The sequence below is a fragment of the Anolis carolinensis genome, unplaced genomic scaffold (assembly GCF_035594765.1).
Source record: "Anolis carolinensis isolate JA03-04 unplaced genomic scaffold, rAnoCar3.1.pri scaffold_13, whole genome shotgun sequence".
In the NCBI taxonomy this organism is placed as follows: domain Eukaryota; kingdom Metazoa; phylum Chordata; class Lepidosauria; order Squamata; family Dactyloidae; genus Anolis; species Anolis carolinensis.
In genome coordinates, this window is record NW_026943824.1 from 3,876,172 (window position 1) to 3,901,019 (window position 24,848).

The following is a 24,848-nucleotide window of genomic DNA, read 5'->3' on the forward strand; positions in this document are numbered from 1 at the left end:
ACGATAGAGACTTAGGCAGTGCAGAATGATATCTCTAACATATATCTATGAGCAGTTAGCGTATAAAGTCAGTATGAGAAATAGTCCTTAATGTAGAGTCTTTAACAGTTCAAAACAAGTTCAGTAATGTCCCAATTGTAATCCACAAGTGAAACTCACTAGTTTCACCAAGAAATCAAAGTTAGTCCCTAAACCAGGAAACAGGAACAAGAGGCTGCAAATCTGCAAACTATAGTCCACTCGGAGAGTCCTGTTACAGGAACAAGAAAAACAAGGTAAACGAGGCAAGGTCTACTCAAGAGTCACTGGCGTAGCGCGGCTTGGATGGAAAGTCTTGACTCGGGAACAAGGAAAGCAAGGTAAACAAGGCAAGATCTCCTCGGAAGTCACGGGCGCAGCGCGGCTTGCATGGAACTGGAAACCTATAACGGATACAAGGCAGGGAAAGCAAGGCTAGGAGCTAGATACTGAAATCTCTTCCGAGGAAAGCAAAGTCGACACCGCAATGAGAACACAAAGGAGGACACATTTAAGGAGATCCCAAGGTTGCAAAAATATGGGAGTGCAGGACGCACAAAACTTCACATGGGAAAGGTAGTAATTATCGAGTCTGAGAACTAGCCTTTTGCTTCTTCGCACACCCTCCCTTCTGCTTCTATCTCTCGTGAAAAATTCCCTCCGATTAAAAGACACCTCTTCGCCCAAGTCAACACCATCTGGCAAAAGCAACCTTGAGGAGGCATCGGAATGCTCTCCAATTAGTGGATCTTCTGGCACCACAACTTCAGGCAGCTGCAAGGGCAACGGGCCTCGTTCCAAGTCCAGAATGGCCCCTAAATCCAAAGTAGAATCTGTTTCCAAATCCATCTCTGGATGAAGTATAGGCCGTGATGGCTGAGCCACAACAAAGGGTATTGCTTGTAAGACACAGGATGTGTTGGGATTCACATGCTGTGTCTTGTACTAGGAGTAATTTAGGGTAGTGCTTGATAGGTTATACAAAGTGATACCCACACTTCTATCCTGCTCTAATATGCCATACTTGTTCCCACCCAATACAATGTTTCCTTCCCAGGATAGAAGAGCCACCCCTTCTTCTGCAATTCTGGTGATCCAGGCTTATCCTGACAATGCTCCACCTGTCACAAGATGACTGTCCGTGCGGCTGAACTGTAAAGCTTTGAAAACTTCATCTCCTACATGGCTACAATTGCCAAGCACCTACCTTGAGACCAAAGCATCCCCAAGGCAATCAGCTTCAGATATAAACTAATTGAAGCTTTGTTTTCCGAGCTCAGCATAGCACTTGAACGGTTGTAACACACAAGGTACTGTGTTGACGGCAAAAATGATTCAACAAGATGACCAAGCCATGCGTGGCAGAGAACAGAACAGTGGGATGCTGGGAAGATCAATTAATTTGGCATCCCTCAATGATATTTTCTCTCTCTCAAACTGAGCCTTGAAATTCATTGTTGCATTAACATTCAGAAGCTGAGAATCATGCACGGCAGAGCTTAAATCCCTGCTTTCTCTAGCAACCAGTCTTCTCTAGAAGCTTCACTCAGCTTTTCAAAGAAAAGTCTGAAGCAAGAGGAACATGAGACTGCCAAATCATTAAATGCAGGGGAGATACCCGGTGTTTACAACAGTCTAACCCACAAAATCCACAAAAGAATGAGAGCTTTATTAGCCATTCTAAAAAAATGTTATAGTTAGCAAAACCAAAAGTCTTGGTCCTGGAAGGGTTTGATTTATGAAAAGGATGGCATTCGTATCTCTGGTACGATCAAACAACTAAGGGGAAAAAAATCGGCAATCTTTTTGTACGTTCTTCCCTAATCCGGGTATGGGAAAGATATAAAAGATATTTCTATGAAAGAATTCCAAGATTGGTATCCACACTAGAGGCTAACCAATATATATATAATATTATATATACATATAATATAGATAATCTATATATAAAAGAGTGATGGCATCACGGCGACCCACAAAACAACAAAACTACAGGCCCCCCAACCTCGAAATTTGACAACACAACCCATCATCCACGCCTCTAGGTTGATACAACAAAAAGAAAAGAAAAATAAAGTCCTAATTAGAGAGAGAGGAATAATTGTTTTTATCCAATTGCTGCCAGTTAGAAGGCTAAGCTCCTCCAACTTGGTCTCCTAGCAACCCAATAAAAAATAATAAAAAACACTAAAAATTAATACAATAAAATATTATAATAACAGAAAATAACTAAAACTAATAGAAGAAAATAATAAAATATAATAAATAAAAATATAACTTACAATAAAATTAATTAAAAAATGCAAATAACTTCAAATAAAATGTACACAACAATTTTTAACCAGTACCACCACCACTTTGCCACAGCAACGCGTGGCCGGGCACAGCTAGTAATATTATAATGGAATACAATATTATACTATTAATAATACAATATAATAATATTAATTATATATTATATATTAAGTGTAATATTACTAATAATATTACCAAAATGATATACTATAATATAGTAATTTAATGCTCATGTTGCGCTATGCTAATAATATATTGTATGTTCATTTGATTTGTAAGCCGCTCTGAGTCCCTTTCGGGGTGAGAAGAGCGGGATATAAATATAGTAAGTAAGTAAGTAAGTAAATAAATAAATATATGAAGATAAAATACAATCCTTAAGAGAGAAAATAAAACTAAAACTAAAAAAAACTAAAAAAAAATCACAAACAAAAGGGAGAGAAATAAAAACAAGAGGATCCAAAGAAAAAGGAACAGGAATAAGAGATGAACGGAAGCTCAACACTATTTTTTCCCCCTTTCTTCTTTTTTCTTTTTTTACTATCTTTTTTTCTAAACAGAAATCTGTAGATAAGCCAAGATTTGAGGAACCTAGCAGTTTGTTTTGGGTTATGAACATGGTGTCAGAGTATTTGCAGCGCAGCAGTAGTTGGATGGAAGCAGTGGAACGCAGAACGAAGAGACACTCAGAGATGTTGGTAAAACTATTTACAAAGTTTTACTGTATGCAGCAATAGTCAACACATACAGACTTGCAGACGACAGACGAACACAGGACTGTTGTGTTCTCCAATAGAACTTGACTCGAACTCTAGGCAGACAGAACTCAACAGAACTGAACTGATGCAATCGTTATGCACAAACACTTGTGTCGGGATACTCCCTAGTTCCAGCCATGCATCAAGGTCTTCATAGCTTCTTGGCAATTAACTCTTTCCACATTATGTTACAATCTGGATGATGCAATCAGTTGCAATACAAGCATGGCACAAATTGCATTTAAACACTGTCAATACACAAATCCCACATTAACACATGGAACATGGTTACCTTCTCCATAACCTTCTGCGCTCTGATGCCTGAGAACTGGAAGACTATGAAGAAGACTATTGATGTTTCAGGGGCCTTCAAGTTCTCATTGGTCAGATACAACTCTTAGAAATCTTAGAATGAGTCAGTTTCCCCCGTCCTTTTTGGATCCCCCTCTCCTCCCACATGAAGAATGATAACGCCTTCCGCTCTTTCCTTTCTAGACCCAACCGTCTCTATTCAGCATCACTGGCTAAGCATGGAAGTGACTAAGCACATGCTGCTCTTCTTGTTTCTTAATTTATCTCGAGGTTCTGCCTAAGGGCAGTAGGCTGAGATAAAATAAGAACTTGGTAGAGTGAAAATGACTAAACCTAGAGAGGAGAGTTGCTGTTGAGTGTGTACATTGTTGCTCTGGAACGATGATGCTTTGGAGACGGATATCATCCCAGCCCTGTTCTCATTCCTTTACATCAATCCAAATGAAGCTTCCGTACATTGACCTACACAGAGTGTCAGTGGATTTCCTAAAACGGCATCACTCCCGGGATCTTGGTCAACATGTTCTGTCTCTCTGCCCACTCTGTTCCTCTTTCGCTAGTGTATTAACAATGTGGAAAACAACTGCTCCACGGATTAATCATCCCCTGCTATTCTTCTACATGATTGAAAAGCAATAGTCATTAAGAGACTACTCTGTTCCTGTTCCCTTCTCGACTGCCTCCCATTCCCCTTGTTTATTCTCACCCCCACAGTTTCTTTCAAGGAGATGAGTCTCCGGCTAGAAAAAAAAGAGAATTGCTTTTGAGATGACAGTCAGCACATCCTGAGGTCTTCTCCAGCCCACCTGCACTCTGAATCACATCTCAGATCCACTTGACTTGGATTGGGAGTTTTCACCTGTACGTTTGTTATGAATACTCTAGAGCAGGGGTCCCCAAACTAAAGCCCGCGGGCCGGATGCGGCCCATCGAAGCTATCTATCTGGCCCCCACGGCACAAGGGCAGAAGGGGGTTGGGCTAAATGACCTAAGGGGTCTCTTCTTCTCTTACAACCATTATTATTATTATTATTATTATTATTATTATTATTATTATTATTATTATTATTATTATTATTTTATGAAACAGCAAACAAGATAGATATGCTGTATTTCATATCACAAAACCACAAGTCAAACACTTCCCAAGTGTCTAGGACTGTGTGATGTATTTTCGGATGATGCGCGCAGATCCCAGCAGGGTGGCCTTTTGCAGTTGGCAGATCGTAATTTTGTCAATGTCTATTGTTTCCAAATGCCGGCTGAGATCTTTTGGCATGGCACCCAGTGTGCCCATCACCACCGGGACCACCTGCACTGGTTTCTGCCAGAGTCTTTGCAGTTCAATCTTGAGGTCCTGGTAGCGGCTGAGTTTTTCCTGTTGTTTTTCGTCAATGCGACTGTCACCTGGGATGGCAACATCAATGATCCAAACCTTTTTCTTTTCCACCACTGTGATGTCTGGTGTGTTGTGTTCCAGAACTTTGTCAGTCTGGATTCGGAAGTCCCACAGTATCTTTGCGTGTTCATTTTCCACGATCTTTGCTGGTTTGTGATCCCACCAGTTCTTGGTGGGATTATTATTATTATTATTATTATTATTATTATTATTATTATTATTATTAATCAAGGTGGCAAATTGGAACGTTCTCACGTGCCTCAAGCAGACAAGAGTTCTTTCTCCCAACCTGGACATTCCACAGGCATATAAACCTCACTTTCTTAGTTTCAAACAGACCCATCAACCTCTGAGAACGTCTGCCATAGATGTGGGCGAAACGTTAGGAGAGAACACTTCTGGAACATGGCCAAACAGCCTGGAAAACTCACAGCAACCCAGGATAGAATGTATTTTCCAGAGACCTTGTTTGAACTGTTGTCCTTCACCTCTCCAACCCTGTTATTCCATTGCCTTTCTGATCCAGCCAACAAATATCTTTGTCGTGCCCAGCCTGAAAGATTTGCTTCTTTTTATTACATTCCCTGGAAGTCATTCTGTAGTCATCTATTCCCCCTTTCCCCTCGTAAATTCACTTTATATATCAAGCCAGCAACAGGAGGTCAGAGGTCTTGGCAAGAAGCAATTATTCTAAAGAAGCAGCCGGCCACTCTTGGCTTACAAAGAGAATATTTGAGGCAAGATGAACGTAGCAGCAAATGCGGGAGGTTACTGCCAGGGAAGACAAAAATATATATATAAAGCCTCTTTCCTCTGATGGATGGATTGATGGCAAGGCATCCTTATTAGAGGCCGAGTTGTTAAACTGTCCCATGGGAGACAAGGACAGGGTGATGCTATGGGGCCATCAAAACCTGCCAGTTACCAAGCCTGGAAAGTCTGGGCTCAATAGACAGAAGCCACGCAAGACCCGCCTGACCCAGGTGGGCCAATTTGTCTTGTTTTGTGTTTCACACATTTCTATCATTTTTTAAATGAACGGCTTCTAATTACAGTGATTTACTCGCTACCTGGGGACACGATATTTGAGCAAGGCCAAATGCTTTGGAGAGACCGTTCAGCGGAGCGTGATTCAGTCGGGGGGGGGGATTTTGATAATGATATCCGCGCTCAGGAGAGCAAACTTCCGAGCAATTATGCCGCTCCTTGGAACTCTCCTCTGATTGAATTGCAAGACCGAAAGGCTTGATCCTGTCTGATTATGTTCCCTTTTTTTCCCTGCCATTCAATCCCTATCAATTCTTTATGCGGCAGGACAGTAGCAGGGCACCCGAGTCTTTCAAAAGTTAAATGAGTGTTTCGGTTCCTTGCAAATTCCATTTCTTGGTGTTAGAATGAGCTCTCTCTGCTGTCCACCCGGCGACAAGCTAAAACCTTTTCATTCAGACAGGCTTTTAAATAAGATGGTTTTTAAATATTAAGTCAGGGGTTGCTGTGGTTTTTAGTTTGAATACTAGCTGTGCCCGGCCACGCGTTGCTGTGGCGAAGTATGGTGGTATGGGAAATAAAGTATTGAGGTATTGGTGGTAGTTAAGGTAAAGGGTAAAGGTTTTCCCCTGACGGAGCTTAGCCTTCTAACTGGCAGCAATGGGATAAAAACAATTATTCCTCTCCCTCTAATTAGGACTTTGTTTTTCTTTTCTTTTTGTTGTATGAACGTAGAGGCATGGATGAGGGGTTGTGCTGCCAAGTTTAGTGTTTCTGGGATGTGTAGTTTGGTTGTTTTGTCCTAGGCCGAAATTTCATTACTCTTTTATATATATATAGATGTATATATTGGGAGCCCCGAGTGGCACAGCGTTTAAACCGCCGAGCTGTTGAACTTGCTGACCAGAAGATTGGCAGTTCGAATCCAAGGGACGGAGTGAGCTCCCGCTGTTAGCCCCAGCTTCTGCCACCTAGCAGTTTCTGACATGTGACATGTTCCATGGGGTTATCTTGGCAAGATTAGTTTGGAAGGAGGTTCCCATTGCCTTCTTCTGAGGCAGAGAGAGTATGAGTTGTCCAAGGATTGGATTTTCATGGCCCAGTGGGATTTGAGCTCTGATCTCCCAGATTTGTTCTAAGAAACTCAACCTACAACATAACATTAGTTCTCTTGGTATTTATTTATATTATTATATTTATACTAGCTGTGCCCGGCCACGCGTTGCTGTGGCGAAGTGTGGTGGTATGGGAAATAAAGTATTGAGGAATTGGTGGTAGTTAAGGTCAAGGGTAAAGGTTTTCCCCTGACATTAAGTCCAGTTGTGTCTGACTCTGGGGGTTGGTGCTCATCTCCATTTCTAAGATGAAGAGCCGGCGTTGTCCGTAGACTCCTCTAAGGTCATGTGGCATGACTGCATGGAGCGCTGTTATCTTCCCGCTGGAGCAGTACCTATTCATCTACTCTCATTTACGAGGCCCTGTCCCCTGGGCTGAGTGGGTTACTAGGAAACCAAGTTAGCCTTCTAACTGGCATTAGTTGGATAAAAACAATTATTCCTCTCCCTCTAATTAGGACTTAATTTTTATTTTATTTTTGTTGTACGAATGTAGATGCATGGATGAGGGGTTATGCTGCCAAGTTTAGTGTTTCTGGGATGTGTAGTTGTGTTGTTTTGTCCTAGGCCAAAATTTCAACAAAACTACACATCCCAGAAAGACTAAACTTGGCAGCACGATCCCTCATCCATGCCTCTACATTCATACAACAAAAAGAAAAGAAAAATTAAGTCCTAATTAGAGGGAGGGGAATAATTGTTTTTATCCAATTGCTGCCGGTAAGGCTAAGCTCCGCCCACTTGGTCTCCTAGCAACCCACTCAGCCCAGGGGACAGGCAGAGTTAGGCCTCACTTAGGCCTCTTCCACACTGCCTATAAAATACAGATTATCTGATTTGAACTGGATTATATGGCAGTGTAGACTCAAGGCCCTTCCACACAGCTATATAACCCATTTATAATGGACTTAATGTCAGGGGGAAACCTTTACCCTTTACCTTAACTACTACCAATTCCTCAATACTTTATTTCCTATACCACCAGACTTCGCCACAGCAACGCTAGTTAGATATAAAACATTATCAAATTAGCTCAGATAATTCTTTTTAAAAACCGTCCTGGGGTTCTTGCTCTTTTAAACCAGATCTCGCGTTGGGAATCAACACCTTCTTGGACATCCTCGGTGGGATGTGTGATAGACCTCCTTAGTGGCTTCTCCGAAAGCATTGCGATTCCGAAAGCTCAAATCCTCCTTCTGGCCTCAAGTGATTTTTAAATTTCCCAACGATCTTATGCAAACTGAAAAAAGTGGCTTTTTGGAAAGGGCTGTATTGCTTTGACTGTAACCTTTTGAAGCGGTTTTTCATCATTTTTAACTGTATGTTCCAAATTGTTTTGAAATGTTGTCGGTCGTTGAACTCCATTTTAATATTGATTTTTTTATGCTTGAATCATGTTGTGATTCAATTTGTGAACTGCCTTAAGTGCCGATTTGGGGGGAAAGGCAAGGGCATAAATAACACCGTTGTTGTTGTTTCTGCTGCTACTACGGTTAGTAATACACCGGCTACCAATTTGTTCCTGGGCAAAGCACAGAGGATAGGATATTACCTTTAAAAGCCCTACATGGTTCCCGTCCAGGTATTTTGCAGACTCGGGTTTGACTTCATTGAGCCAAAACTAGGCTGAGGGCACAAGCAATAAATTAGGAATTAGGAACAAAGATAACAGAAAAAGAAAGGGAGGAGATATGGAAAACAAGACAATTAAAAAACATGCCAATTAGAATAAAAGAACATTATTATAAACTAATTTGGAAGTGGTATTTAACACCGAGAAGGTTAAATATTATGAATAAGAATAATAATGAAAAATGCTGGCGAGGGTGCCAGGAAATCGGAACCTACATGCATATGTGGTGGGATTGTAAACATGTCAAAGGTTTTTGGGAATTGGTCATAAGGGAAATAGAAAATATTATGAATATAAAAATTAGAAGGAATCCAGTGGAAAAATTACTTTTAATTAAAAAAGAAGATGAGAAAGATAAGAGGGAAAAAAATTTAATAGACATGCTATTAACAGCATTGCAAAATATTGGAAAGGAGAAATGGAAATACAAATTAATGAACGGTATAAAGAAGTTTGGCGAATGGCACTGAATGACAAGCTAACATCAAATTTAAAAGTAAAGACGGGATTATGGGGAAAAAATGATTTTGAAAGTATTCGAAGAAAATTTCTAGAAAAATTATTGGAAAAAGAAGATGGGAATTTACAGTAGAGTCTCACTTATCCAACACTCGCTTATCCAATGTTCTGGATTATCCAACGCATTTTTGTAGTCAATGTTTTCAATATATCGTGATTTTTTGGTGCTAAATTCATAAATTCAGTAATTACTACATAGCATTACTGCATATTGAACCACTTTTTCTGTCAAATTTGTTGTATAACATGATGTTTTGGTGCTTAATTTGTAAAATCATAACCTAATTTGAAGTTTAATAGGCTTCTCCTTAATCTCTCCTTATTATCCAACATATTCGCTTATCCAACGTTCTGCCGGCCCGTTTATGTTGGATAAGTGAGACTCCACTGTACCTACAAATGAAGAATTGAACTTTTGTTTGGAGTTCAGAAGAAGAGATGGCTCTTGGGAAGGGGAGCACAGGGGTGAATGTAAATAAAAGAGGGGGAAATGTATAGAATATGCTTATATAATTGTAACTTTTTCCTCAAATAATAATAACAATAAAAATAAATTAATAAAAGAAAGCAATAAAAACCATTTACTTCCAGGAAACCTATTCAGGTGATTTTAAAATTTTGAATGTTGACGTATTTATGGAATTATGGAATTTCATATGTAATGGTTTACTATGCTAAGTTGTGTTTTGTTTTACTGTATTTCTTCTAAAATGCACTTTCCCCCCATATCAACATCTCTAAAAACAGGGTGCATCTTAGAAGTACAGATACTTATATATATACAAATAACAAACCTTTCTTTGTGTATGGATAGTTTTTGGAGCAAGTGACACCATAGGTATTTGATCTGTAGAGAAAGGGGTCACATTACAGTCCCAAATAGCAATATACAGTTCAATGTGTTGTCGAAGGCTTTCATGGCCGGGATCACAGGGTTGTTGTATGTTTTCCGGGCTGTATGGCTATGTTCCAGAAGTATTCTCTCCTGACGTTTCGCCCACATCTATGGCAGGTACCTCACAACCTCTGAGGATGCCTGCCATAGATGTGGGTGAAATGTCAGGAGAGAATACTTCTGGAATATGGCCATACAACAACATATAGATCCTTTTTGATTTGGGAATTTGGAGAAGGTGGTTGCCTTTTGCTATTGTACTTCGGGCATCCAAATGTTTGTGCCATCCTTGCTAGGCTGACATAGAAAGGACCTCATAAGTCATCAAATCCAACCCCTTGCTCCATACAAGACGTCCAGTTATTACTCTCTTATTTTTGAAGACATGCAGAGAAGGATACCTCACCATCTCTCTGGGTCATTTGCTTCATGGCCAAACTGTCTTACGGTTAAGATGTTTCTTCAGTTGAAATCAGGGCCTTCTGGAAGTTCAGTTCATTAGGAAACACATGAAATAAATCTTTCTCATTCTCTCTGTCAAGATCAGTGCCAGGGGTCAGGGTGCGTGTTGGTAGGATTCTTCAAAACCATCAATCAATCATCTCCGGACCAGCCCTCACCAATTCCTCCTATGTCAGACTCAAAAACATCTGCAGTCTGAAGTTCAAACATCTATTTATTATTTACAGAAATATTTACAATTGCAGCAAAGTCCGTCGCTCCAAGCCGGCATTCTTCGGCTCGGCTCTTCTCTCACAGTACAACAAGAGATAAGAAAGCACATTCCTTAGTCCGAAGGAAGTTCCGACCTCCAAGGTCGGAAATCATGTCTCATAGGTCACAGCAGGCTTTCAGTCAAACTGACCTGCTGTTAACTGTTTCATTGCTGAAACACACACTTGCAAAACAGCAGAAACACTTGATTTACAATTTCATACAACCAAAATCCAACACTCTCTTGCGGCATTCCTTGAGGTATTGAAAGGGTGAGATCATGTCACCCTCCAGGCTGGAAATATCTACCATGTTTCATACTTGCCTGTAGTGGCTTTCCAATTTATACAATTTTACAGAAGCATGCGCAGAAAGCTGACAATGGAATTTGCTGACTATTATAATCCTTTTGGACATGCATAGTTGCCTTGTAACTTATATAACTCATAAGTTATACGCTGTGGCGCAGCTGGCTAGCAACCAGCTGCAATAAATCACTACTGACCGAGAGGTTAAGCCCCCGACCATTTAAATAGCCCGGCTTGCTGTTGACCTATGCAGCCCCGAAAGACAGTTGCAGCTGTCAAGTAGAGAAATTTAGGTACGCTTTATGTGGGAGGCTAATTTAACTAATTTACAACACCATAAAAACTGCCAGCAAAACACGAGGAAAGGAATGAGGAAGTACAGCCACTAGTGGACAGTGAAGCAACAACTCCCCCTGTGACCGGAATCGTGAAGCTGGAAAAAAATGTTAAATGCCTCTGTGTCTGTCTATATATGTTGTTTGTCTGTTGGCATTGAATGTTTGCCATATATGTGTTCATTGTAATCCGCCCTGAGTCCCCTTCAGGGTGAGAAGGGCGGATTATAAATACTGTAAATACTGTAAATACTGACTCTTCTCTCTGGAGTGTCTCCAGACAAGACTATCTTCTCAAGTTCATCTATATTCTATATTCCAGCCTTAACGTCCGAAATCTCTACTTGTCAGTCCTCTACCAGGTCCTCTTCATCCCCTTCCAGTGGTCAACAGGATAGTAGCCTTTTGGGGATCAAAAAGGAACGGAGCTACACAATCCCAGCTAATTTTGTCGGTGGACTTGCTCCCCTGGTTCTTCCAGTTGTGTGATGAAAAATGGTTGTGATTTTAACCGGTTGCAGCTGCGGAATGGATTGTTTGCTACTTTGTCTGTGTTTTCTGGCCTGCCCTTTTTGTGTGTCAACATTGCAGAACGAGCCGACAGTCTCTCCGCGCGGCGGCTGTGCCGTTTTTAGAGACAAGCTGTGCCTGGACAGTGAGCTCCTGACATTTAGAAAAATCTGAGAATCTAAAGCGAGAGGCAGAAACCAAAGGATTTTCATGCTGAAAGGTCAAAGCTGGTGTGTGTGTGTGTCTGTCTGTGTGTTTTAGAAAGGAAATAATATTTTAACATTGGTTTGTTGGTTTGTGAAAAGATCTAAGACTGCTGCATCTGGAGATTAGAAAATGCAGACCAAGTCAGGGCACTGAAAGAGTCCAGCAGCAAGATGTTGCAAGCTGATGTTGAAAATGCCATAAAATTTTCCTTTTGAAGGCGGTGCAAATGTGACACAGTGCACCCGGTTATTCTCCCGTGCCGATGCCACTGGATCAACCCAGTCCTTTTTAATGCCATTCCAGCCGGTAAGCCCTGGCCTTGAGCTTAACCAATGAATTATGCATTGGGTGAAATGCTTTATTTCCCTGCACTATTTTTTAATGTAACATCTGCAAGTTGGCGATCTAATGTGTACATAAAATTTAGTTAGAGTTTTGTGTAGAAGGAGAGGCATATTAGGTGCAAACCAAAAAGCGTTCTAGTCTATCATTTTGTTCTTGCAGAGGACAACTGGTTGCCTATGTCCTTCTCCCATTTCCAAGAAAATGATACAGGCTGAGAATCTCCTATCCAAAAAACCTCCTAAATTCAGAATTGTCCAGAATTGAGATAGTGACCACTTTGTGTTGTCGAAGCCTTTCATGGCCGGGATCACAGGGTTGTTGTATGTCTTTCGGGCTGTGTGGCCATGTTCCAGAAGTATTCTCTCCTGACGTTTCGCCCACATCTATGGCAGGCATCCTCACAACCTCTGAGGATGCCTGCCATAGATGTGGGCGAAACGTCAGGAGAGAATGCTTCTGGAACATGGCCACACAGCCCGAAAGACATACAACAACCCAGTGACCACTTTGCTTTCTGATGCTTCAAGGTTCATAAACTTTCTTTCACGTAGAGCAGTGGTTCTCAACCTGGAATTCCCAGATGTTTTTGGTCTTTAACTCCCAGAAATCCTTAACAGCTGGTAAACTGGCTGGGATTTCTGGGAGTTATAGGCCAAAAATATCTGGGGATCCCAGGTTGAGAACCACTGGTGTAGAACTTTGTTAATAATATTGTATAACATTACCTATGTATACGGTGATGGGAAATATTTGTGAGTTTTGTGTTCCCAACCCCAAATCTGAAAAAAATCCAAAATCCAAAGCACTTTTGCTCCCAAACATTTTGGATCAGAGATGCTCAACTAGTATACAAGCTGTCTTTGATGTTAGAGGTGATATTTAATTATCCCAGCTAATATTCAATCTCATATCTAATCTTCTTTTAAAGCAATCTCAATTGGTGGATTTTCCATGGTTTTTTTTTAAGCAGACCTAGGAAGACATATAACCCAGATTAGTAGGCTGTAATGATAGAGGTCTTCAGTTTATTCCAAAGTTCCTCAACATTTCCAGGGTGTTCCTTGGATAGATGATCCTTAAGTGGTGTTTGGAGAAGGGCTTGTTTAGAGGGCTCTTGTAGGGCTTGGGAGTTCATTTTACACTTCTGGTTTTCGCCAAGATTAATTTGGAGGGTTGAGAGTTGTTTGTTGACGTCAATGGGTGCTTCAAACAGATGCGTCGCCAGGTTATTTTGATAGCAAAGCTGACTGTGTATTTGTTGTTCTTGTTCAGTCGGTCCCCTTTTACTTCCTTCAGCTGTCCCTCTCCTGCTCTTTGTGTCTCTTGGAGGGCTGCTATATCGATGTTCAAGCATCCCAATAGCTTTGCTCACAGGTTCATTGGAACACAAAACAAGGTGATGATCCAGGGAGGAGGACTCATATTTCATTTTGGCACTGAAAATAACCCATAGCCTTCTGGCAAACAAGTTAGTCAAATGTAGGCTAGGCAAAACTACGGTTAGGTGGATCTGTAATTGGTTAAGCAAACGAACTCAAAGGGTGATTCTCACCAATGCGTCGTCTTCATCTTGGAAAGAAGTCACGAGTGGAGTGCCATAAGCAGGGCTCCGTCCTGGGCCTGGTTCTGTTCAGGATCTTTATTAACAACTTAGACGAAGGGTTAGAAGGCACGATCATCAAGTCTGCAGACGACACCAAACTGGGAGGGATAGCTAACACTCCAGAAGAAAGGAGCAGAATTCAAAACGATCTTGACAGACTAGAGAGATGGGCCGAAACTAACAAAATGAAGTTCAACAGGGACAAATGCAAGATACTCCACTTTGGCAGAAAAAATGGAATGCAAAGATACAGAATGGGGGATGATGCGATTTCCTGCTGGATGGCCCATGAGGTCTCTGATTCTATGATTTTATGATTTTAAGTATGAACCTTTCCATTTCCGTGGTACATGGCACTGCCTAGCACAACAGCACAATGGACTATCATTCTGGGGAATTGGATACAAATCCCGCTCGGCCATAAAACGCAATGAGTGATCTTGGCCGAGTCTGACATTCCTAGTCTCAGAAAACCCATTAGGTCCATAAGCCAGAAATGACGTGAATGCATATAGCAATGGCGACTGAGTAAAAATAGTGTAGTTCCAAAGCTTGAGTCATCTCGTGATCACCCAAGATAATTCACGGGTGTTCCTTCATTCTGTGGTGAGCCAGAGTTCCTTGGAGAAGTCTGAGCTTCTTTCGTCGCTGTCACCCGGCAACTAGGCACCCCGTCATTCTTGACGCGAGCCAAGAGGGAAGTCAGCCATGCTCTTCAGCTCTCCATGCAGGCATGTGTCAGACGCCACATCGATATAATAATAAAAAACCCAACCTTCCTCCTTGCAAGGTCACTTTTGTTGACTGGCAGGGCCATGCCGATGTCTGTTAAGGCAATGTGGGAACAAGCGAGCGACAAAGGAGGATCAATGTTGTCACTCCGGAATGAAACATACACGGCTCCAGAGCAGGGGAGTCTTGCTAGACTTGTGGATGGACTGACAGGACGTGTAGAAACATGGCACTTGTCAAAGATTTCAAAAATGTAACCTCCTGAACCTGAACTCCTCTTGACTTTTCCAGCTCCAAGATAATAGAGATGGATGTTTCGTTCTCTCCAAGGTGTAGAACAAATGGACGGAGAGACATTTCCCTCCCTCTCGGAGTAGAAGTAGTCAAAACCTCAAGGTCAATCTTGTGGTCAAGGCTGCATTTGAATTCTATAGGTGGGTCTCCCCACACCATCTTTACAATGAAAATGACTGTGGATGAATCTCTTCTACCCATGCCACTTTTCTGCTGAAAATTTTTCCAACGCTTGCCTGGATATGTCATTGTTTTGGATGGGGAAAAGAATCATAGAATCGTAGAGTTGGAAGAGACCTCACGGGCCATCCAGTCCAACCCACCGCAAGAAGCAGGAAATCTCATTCAAAGCACCCCTGACAGATGGCCATCCAGCCTCTGCTTCAAAGCCTCCAAAGAAGGAGCCTCCTCCACAGTCCGGAGCAGAGAGTTCCACTGCTGAACAGCCCTTCTCACAGTGAGGAAGTTCTTCCTGATGTTCAGGTGGAATCTCCTCTCCTGTAGTTTGAAGCCATTGTTCCCTTGTGTCCTAGTCTGCAGGGCAGCAGAAGACAAGCTCCCTCCCTCCTCCCTATGACTTCCCTTCACGTATTTGTACATGGCTATCATGTCTCCTCTCAGCCTTCTCTTCTGCCCAGTTCTTTAAGCCGCTCCTCATAGGGCTTGTTCTCCAGACCTTTGATCATTTTAGTTGCCCTCCTCTGGACATTTTCCAGCTTGTCAACATCTCCCTTCAACTGTAGTGCCCAAAATTGGACACAGTGTGATTCCAGGTGTGGTCTGACCAAGGCAGAATAGAGGGGAGCAGGACTTCCCTGGATCTAGACGCTATTCCCCTATTGATGCAGGACAGAATCCCATTGGCTTTCTTAGCAGCCGCATCACATTGTTAGCTCATGTTTAACTTGTTGTCCACGAGGACTCCAAGGTCTTTTTTCGCACACACTGCTGTCGAGCCAGGCCTCGTCCCCCATTCTGTATCTTTGATTTCCATTTTTTCTGCCGAAGTGAAGTATCTTGCATTTGTCCCTGATGAACTTCATTGTGTTAGTTTCGGCCCATCTCTCTAGTCTGTTAAGATCGTTTTGGATTCTGCTCCTTTCTTCTGGAGTGTTGGCTCTCCCTCCCAGTTTGGTGTCGTCTGCAAACTTGATGATCGTGCCTTCTGACCCTTCGTCTAAGTCGTTAATAAAGTTAATAAGTCGTTACTTGAATATGAAAAATAAGAGACATTAATGCCACATATCAGGGAGAAAACTTGAGCATTATTATTAGGCTCTTTTGAGCTCTTAGATTTCTCCAGGCATCCTGCGAGTGGGAGATTTTTGGAGTTGTCGTCCTCACTTTTTCAAGTTCTGGTTTTTGTGTGGCAGACCAAATGCGAGAGGAGATGAACCCCTGACTTTGCTTTGGGAGTAAAAGCTATGCGAGGTTCCATGGCTTCAGCCTTGAAGTTGGTGTGAAGTCAGTTAAGGCCTATGCAAAGAGAGTCCATTTATTGGCCTTCGGATGGTGGTTTGAGACCCATTAAATAGGAACCCAAGTGCCTTGTACATACTTTAGACATCTGAAGAACTTTGCATTTTAAGAACTGCTCTCCTTGACATTTTAATGCAGCGTTGGTGGATTTCAGAATGTTCTTTGATTGTAAGTGAACTACAAATCCCAGCAAGTACAACTCCCAAATGGCAAAATCAATCCCCCGGCCAACCCCACCAGTATTCAAATTTGGGCACATCGGGTATTTGTGCCAAATTTGGTCCACTGAATGCAAATACGTCCTGCATATCAGGTATTTACCTTATGATTCATAACAGTAGCAAAATGACAGTTATGAAGTAGCAACGAATATAATTTTGTTTGGTTTTATATGCCAAACAGTTGTATTCTCTTCTGCTAGTTTTATCTTGGCTTTATATTCTGTGTCTTGGCTCATAGTTTAATTGTATTGAATTTATTTAGTCTTCAGACCATTTACCATTTCCAAAGGGAAACAGGAGCAACGTGATGATATCTAATCATAAAGCCAATAACACCGCATAGAATATCCGGCCACAACAACAACGTGTGCCATTAGTGATTTCTCTAACATCTTCGACCCACTTTTCAAAATGACATTCGAAAAGGTTACAACCTGGACCATTTTGATTTTGTGTCCTCCTGCACATATCAAAAGCAACAACTCATCGGAACTGCTTGAATATAATATAATGCAAAGAGTGGAGTAGATCAGTTTCCCTCAAGCCATTTATGAAAGATTTCCAATACAGCAGGAAAGTCAGTCCACCATGTTTGCAAGCTTGACATTTGCAGATTGGATTATTTGAAGACTGGATTAAAATGGAATCTCTAGCGTGATTCTTTGGTCGATGTCTACAGAGGTTGATCATGCAGCTGTGCTAGAAGACCTAGACATCTCTAGAAGTATTTGTATATAATAAGTGGGTCTTTGATTTGTTGTTATTTCCTACTAACATGGAGACCTTGCATCTCTAATGCCAGTGAATATGATGACTGCATCTGTATTTGTTTTTCGGGATTCACAGTATCTAAAGTCCAGTCAAGCTATTCTAAGCATCATCATTATCATCTTCTATATATATAAAAGAGTGATGGCATCACGGCGACCCACAAAACAACAAAACTACAGGCCCCCCAACCTCGACATTTGACAACACAACCCATCATCCACGCCTCTAGGTTGATACAACAAAAAGAAAAGAAAAATAAAGTCCTAATTAGAGAGAGAGGAATAATTGCTTTTATCCAATTGCTGCCAGTTAGAAGGCTAAGCTCCTCCAACTTGGTCTCCTAGCAACCCAATAAAAAATAATAAAAAAACACTAAAAAATTAATACAATAAAATACTATAATAACAGAAAATAACTAAAAATAATACAAGAAAATAATAAAATATAATAAATAAAAATATAACAAAATAAAATTAATAAAAAAATGCAAATAAAGTCAAATAAAAATTACACAACAATTTTTAACCAATACCACCACCACTTTGCCACAGCAACGCGTGGCCGGGCACAGCTAGTCATGATATAATAGTGACAACAGGAATTCCTTCTTTTGGACATTCCAGACCACAATATTGTATCATGTTAAGGAATTGGTGGGAATTATTCAGACCTCCAACTATTGCCAGGATGCAACCAACATCACCAATGGAAAGGAATGCTGGGAAATGTTGTCCAATCATGTTTAGAGGGCCACAGAGTTCACATCGTTGCATCAAATATCATTAGTATTGACATACACAGTGGTATGTAAAGAGCCATCATTTTGCCTAATTTTTTCAACAACAATAATACTTCTATATACACAACCACAGACATACCTGACAATTATTACATACCAAACTATACCATAAGCATCTCTACTCTGATTCCATATAAGACTAGACTTGATGATGAACCATGGTGAAGAGACAGGGTTTGTGCATTATTGTTTTGGGTTTTATAATGGACTAGCTTGGGGACCCGGTGGTGCCCAGGTTATTAGAAGAAGGCAATTTTGTTTGTTTTGGGCTGTTAGGTAATATCACTGAAGTTTGGTCCAGGTCCATCGTTGGCTGGGTTCAGTGCTGTCTGGATAAGGGTGAACTACTACTCCTAGATCTGAGGTCGATCACCCCCAAACCAGGCCCGTATGTTGGGTCTGTGTGCCAAGTTTGGTCCAGATCTGACGTCAGCTGGGTTCAGTGCTTTCTGGATGCAGGTGAACTATAACTCCTAATATCAAGGACCATTCCCATTAACCCCTGCGGTGTATTAAGTTGGTCATGGGGCTTCTCTGTGCCCAGTTTGCTCCCAGTCCATTGTTGGTGGAGGTCACAGTTTCTCTGGCTGTAGGTGAACTATAACTCCCAAATCAAGGTCCATTTGCCTAAACCCCTGCAGTATGTTCGGTTAGTCATGGGGCTTCTCTGTGCCAGGTTTGGACCCCGTCCATTGTGGGTGGGAGTCATAGTGACGGTACTGCAAGTCTCATTATCCGTGGCAAGTGTGGTCCAGATCCATCATCGGTTGGGTTCACAGTGTTCTCTGGATGTCAGTCAAGTACAACTCTTGTAAATCATGGGGAATTCTGTTAATGTGGGATTTGTGTATTGATAGTGTTTAAATGCAATTTGTGCCATGTTTGTATTGCAACTGATTGCATCATCCAGAATGTACCATAGTGTGGAAAGAGTTAATTGCCAAGAAGCTATGATGTGTGGCTGGAACTAGGGAGTATCCAGACACAAGTGTTTGTGCATAACGATTGCATCAATTCAGTTGAGTTCTGTCTGCCTAGAGTTCGAGTCAAGTTCTGTTGGAGAATAGAACAGTCCTGTGTTTGTCTGTTGTCTGCAAGTCTGTTTGTGTTGATTACTACTGCATACAGTAAAACTTGGTAAATAGTTTTACCAACGTCTCTGAGTGTCTCTTCGTTCTGCGCTCCACTGCTTCCATCCAACTACTGCTGCGCTGCAAATACTCTGACAATTTCTCCCCAAGCCTCTTGTTCAGTTGCTGATCAGTTCCTCTGTTCACTGTGTGCCATAGGAAAGGGTCGGAAAGGGTTAAGGGAGAGGCAGTGGGCGGAGTCATGCAAATTAAGGAACCCTGGAGGAAAAACAGAACATCTAAGATGAAATTGTCCTCACATGAAAGCCATTTCTCAGAGGCTTCAGCTCCCCTTTGGTTTTCATCTCCTTCCCAGGCAGATGTGCCCTGTAAAGCTAAAAGAATCACCCATCTCTCTCCAGGACGGAGGCTCAGCACTCAGCTGGATCTTTTGCACAAGCCTCCGCCGCCCAAAAGGAATATATATTAAAAAATATAAAGCACTGAATAATTTACTGATTCCCAGTGTTAAAAGGAAGATTGATGATGTTTCTCTTCTCCCTGAGGGGAGCTAATCTTGTCTCCGGCAGGAAAGCGGTTATGTTAAAGGCTTTTTTCTCCGAGGGATGCCAGAACTTGGCACCGTCATATAGTGCAAAGTGGGGAGCCCAGCTCCTCCTCGGTCCTACCACCAAGGCTGAAATAGTGTTCTGAGTTTATAGCCAGTATAGAGTGAGATTTCTGTAACTGCAGGACCCATATGCTGATACACACTCGGTGAAGAATGATCTCTTTAGGTCAGTGGTTCTCAACCTGTGGGCCACAGCCCAGCAGTGGGCTATGGGAACGAAAGTCCAGTCCACGAACCTCCTTCCTCTTCATTTATTTTTTCCGCTCCTTTTCGTAGTGCTGACCATTGCATTAGATAGGCCATATCAGCTCTAGATTATTAAATATGGTTTTCTGTGGGCAAGCAGATAGTGACTATTGGATTGCATATGTTCTGTATCAGAAACTAGAGCTGATGTGGTCTATCCAATGCGATTTTCTGATCCAGCATCCCAAATAACCAAACCGAATCTAAAGTTGACTAAAACCTATTTTGTAACCCTTTCTGTACTAATGTTGGAGAGTGGTCCCTGGTCAAAGTGGTCTCTGGTCATGTGGGCCTTGGTTGAGTGGGCCCTGGTCAAAATGGACCTTGTTCAAGTGGGCCTTGGTCGAGTGGTCCCTGGTCAAAGTGGTCTCTGGTCATGTGGGCCTTGGTTGAGTGGGCCCTGGTCAAAGTAGACCCTGTTCAAGTGGGCCTTGGTCGAGTGGGCCCTGGTCAAAGTAGACCTTGTTCAAGTGGGCTTTGGTTGAGTGGGCCCTGGTTAAAGTGAATCCTGTTCAAGTGGGCCTTGGTCAAGTGGGCCCTGATCAAAGTGGTTTCTGGTCATGTGGGCCTTGGTTGAGTGGGCCCTGGTCAAAGTAGACCATGTTCAAGTGGGCCTTGGTCGAGTGGGCCCTGGTCAAAGTAGACCTTGTTCAAGTGGGCCTTGGTTGAGTGGGCCCTGGTTAAAGTGAACCCTGTTCAAGTGGGCCTTGGTCAAGTGGGCCCTGATCAAAGTGGTTTCTGGTCATGTGGGCCTTGGTTGAGTGGGTCCTGGTCAAAAAAAGGTTGGGAACCACTGCTCTAGGTTCTCCAGGTAATTCTGGAGTTGCATTAGAGGACCTATCAAATTGTTAGAGGATAGCTCCAATACTACTGTAAGACATGTTGGGACCAGCACACAGAGAATGACTGGGACCTGACTGGGAGCCAACCTTATACGCTGCATAGCTATACCTATCACTATGTCTTATTTTCAGGGTATGGCTTATATTGTGCAAATGCTTAGAAATCCTGCTATGGCTTATTTTATGGGTATGCCTTATTTTCGGGGAAACAATATTTACCTACTCAGCGGGATGGTGGCATCTCAGCTACTTTCCTGGCCATCCTCTGTGAGGTGGGCAACCGTTTTATGTTCGGCATCCCCGAGGGAGCCCAGGTACGTGCTTCTTCCGTGCACGTTTCCAACGAGTGGAGCAACCCTGTGGTTCCTTTTGAGCAGATGTCTTCGCTGACAGGGGGGAAAGAACCCTTCATCAAAAGGCGACTGCCGCTGAGCTGTTTAGAAATCTAATGAAAGTGCTGCGGGTTGAATGAGCAGATCTCAAAACACACAGAACAGAATAGGAGAAGAAGAAGGGAGAGGGCTGAAGGGTTAACACCATCAATCTTGCATGGGACGGGGATAGAGCTGTTTATATATTTCAGTCCCACGGAGACGGGTTTTATTGATAGATTACTTTCTGTGGCGCTCCTTCTTTTTTCCCCTTCCTCCTCCTCCTCCTCCCCAGCCTGTTAGCTCGACAGCCCCTTTCAAGTTTGTTTTCAAAATGTTCTCGACGTTCTTCCCACCGCTCCGTAATTCATTATTCATCTGAGGCTCACGCAGGGGGTGATGCTGAGAGATTTTGGAAATTCAGAATCTTAATAATGGCCCAATTAAATTGTGTGTTGAACACCTGCCCAGCAGTCGCGAACGTTACCTTGATTAGAATACGATACGCTGGAAGAGGCTCAGCGGCAGAGTTGCGGGGATGTGCCGGGAAAGGACAAACAGTTGCGAATTAACAGGATTTTTTCCCTTCCTTTTTTTTTTCTTCCCCGCCCCTCCCTTGGTCTCCTCACAGGCCTCCAGGTCCTCCGGAGCAAAGATGCAGCTTTTGGAAACCGAATTTTCCCGCACGGTCCGCGAGTTGATTGAACTCCACTTGCTGCAGCAGGACAGCATCCCGGCGTTCCTAAGCGCCGTCACTCTCGACCTCTTCAGCCGCCAGACCATCGCCTAACTGTGACCAGAACTGAAATAGTAACATTTGATATCTTATAGAGTCTAAGGACAAATGCAAGAAAGAGATTGTAGGGTGGAGGTACACCATTGATGTCCTTCTAGATGTTGAACAGAATCTCCCTACCTTCCTTGCCATTGACTATATTGACTAAGAATGTTGAGAGTTGCAGGCTGATGAGAATTTGTTGGATCTTGCTCATTTCTGGGGCCCTTTCACACTATGCATTCATTGGCCAACTGCTTTGGAAACGTCCTGTGGAATCCTGGAGAGCTGTAGTGCCTCACCGAACTGCAAATTCCAGGATTCTAGAGGATGGAACCATGGCAGAGTGGTGCAAAAGGAGCCTTGGAATTGGACATCTGATAACCCTGGCAGAGATAGAAGGGAGACCCAACATGTCCAACATCTTCCAACATCTTCTTGTTGGAATATGTGAGACAAACCCTATTAAGATGTGGCCTGCTTACATAGCTTTTGAGTTTAGGTAGATTAATGATATAGTATATAGATGTTTCATATGAGAAATGCGAGAAAGAGATTGTAGGGTGGAGGTACACCATTGGTGGCCTTCCAGATGTTGAACAGAATCTCCCTACCTTCCTTGTTATTGACTATGTCAACTAGGAATGATGAGAGTTGCAGGCTGATGAGAATTTGGAGTGTTGGATCTTGCTCATTTCTGGGGCCCTTTCACACTATGCATTCATTGGCCAACTGCTTTGGAAACGTCCTATGGAATCCTGGAGAGCTGTAGTGCCTCACCGAACTGCAAATTCCAGGATTCTAGAGAATGGAACCATGGCAGAGTGGTGCAAAAGGAGCCTTGGAATTGGACATCTGATAACCCTCGTAGAGATAGAAGGGGAACCCAACATGTCCAACATCTTCTTGTTGGAATATGTGAGACAAACCCTATTAAGTTATGGCCTGCTTACATAGCTTTTGAGATTAGGTATATTAAGGATATAGTATATAGATGTGGCAGAGTGGTGCAAAAGGAGCCTTGGAATTGGACATCTGATAATCCTGGTAGAGATAGAAGGGGGACCCAACATGTCCCAACATCTTCCAGCATCTTCTTGTTGGAATATGTGAGACAAACCCTATTAAGATGTGGCCTGCTTACATAGCTTTTGAGATTAGGTATATTAAGGATATAGTATATAGATGTGGCCGAGTGGTGCAAAAGGAGCCTTGGAATTGGACATCTGATAATCCTGGTAGAGATAGAAAGGAGACCCAACATGTCCAACATCTTCCAACATCTTCTTGTTGGAATATGTAAGACAAACCCAATTGAGATGTGGCCTGCTTACATAGCTTTTGAGTTTAGGTAGATTAAGGCTATAGTATATAGATGTTTCATATGAGAAATGCGAGTGTTAGATCTTGCTCATTTCTGGGGCCCTTTCACACTATGCATTCATTGGCCAACTGCTTTGGAAACGTCCTATGGAATCCTGGAGAGCTGTATTGCCTCACCGAACTGCAAATTCCAGGATTCTAGATGATGGAACCATCTGATAATCCTGGTAGAGATAGAAGGGGGACCCAACATGTCCAACATCTTCTTGTTGGAATATGTGAGACAAACCCTATTAAGATGTGGCCTGCTTACATAGCTTTTGAGTTTAGGTATATTAAGGATATAGTATATAGATGTGGCAGAGTGGTGCAAAAGGAGCCTTGGAATTGGACATCTGATAATCCTGGTAGAGATAGAAGGGAGACCCAACATGTCCAACATCTTCTTGTTGGAATATGTGAGACAAACCTTCTTGAGATGTGGCCTGCTTACATAGCTTTTGAGTTTAGCTAGATTAATGATACAGTATATAGATGTTTCATATGGTCATCCAGGCCTACTTATATTCAGATCTGTCTGGCCTCTTTTACTTTCCTACCTTGTTGCTGTTTGACTGTTTCCTCCTCGCTTGCTAATGACTTCTCGGATGCTACTTCAGATCCACACTGTTATTTCTAGTCTGTGTTTCTCTTTGGTGTACTTGCTTCATGGGAAGAGGACTCTTGGATTTTGGCTTCTACCTGGATGCGATGAAAGTTCTCACCTTTTGTTACTTGTTTGTCTTTCCATTTTGAAGGGGTTGGGCTGGGATTTGTTGCTCCCAGAACCATGTACCTTGTCAAGATGATTTGAGAAGACTTTACCAATAAAACGTCACTTGTGCACTTTTGGGATTGTGTGTGCATGCATTAACATCTTCATTTCCAGGATGAAACTCCAACTCTGCTCCTACTCCCAACAGAGTAGTAGCTCTTGTATTGATAAAACATGTAGAATGGGGATCCGAAGAGAAGGATACTCCAAGAGAAGGATACTTCATTCCTCATCACAAGGTGAGCTTTTCATTTTCATTGTTGGGGTGGCCATGAGGCTGGCCTGTCTTGTTGTCCTGTCAAGGTCTTTCTTGATTGACCACAAATGCTTGTGTTTTGCAATATAACCTGAAGATCAATAACAGCTTCTGTCTTGTCTGTATTTAAATATGAAATGCATCCTTTCCATTTTTTTAAATCTTAAATTGAAAATATGTTAGGAAATGGTTGATTTGCTTCTGCTCTGAGAACCAGACTAGGACCATGGACAATTCTTCTATTCTGTAGCTAGAAGGTATTTCTGCAATC

The 24,848-nt window shown here is 42.2% G+C and overlaps 1 protein-coding gene across 2 annotated transcripts in view; it reads left to right on the top strand.

Annotated features, from left to right (window-relative positions):
- mad1l1 (mitotic arrest deficient 1 like 1) overlaps positions 1-24,392 on the top strand; it is a 527,237-nt gene extending 502,845 nt beyond the window's left edge. For both annotated transcript variants that reach the window (XM_062964141.1, XM_062964142.1), the window contains one exon: positions 22,041-24,392. In XM_062964141.1, the coding sequence (XP_062820211.1) occupies positions 22,041-22,199 (159 nt within the window). In that variant the 3' untranslated portion in view covers positions 22,200-24,392. The remainder of the gene's footprint in view (positions 1-22,040) is intronic.
- The last annotated feature ends 456 nt before the right edge of the window (positions 24,393-24,848 follow it).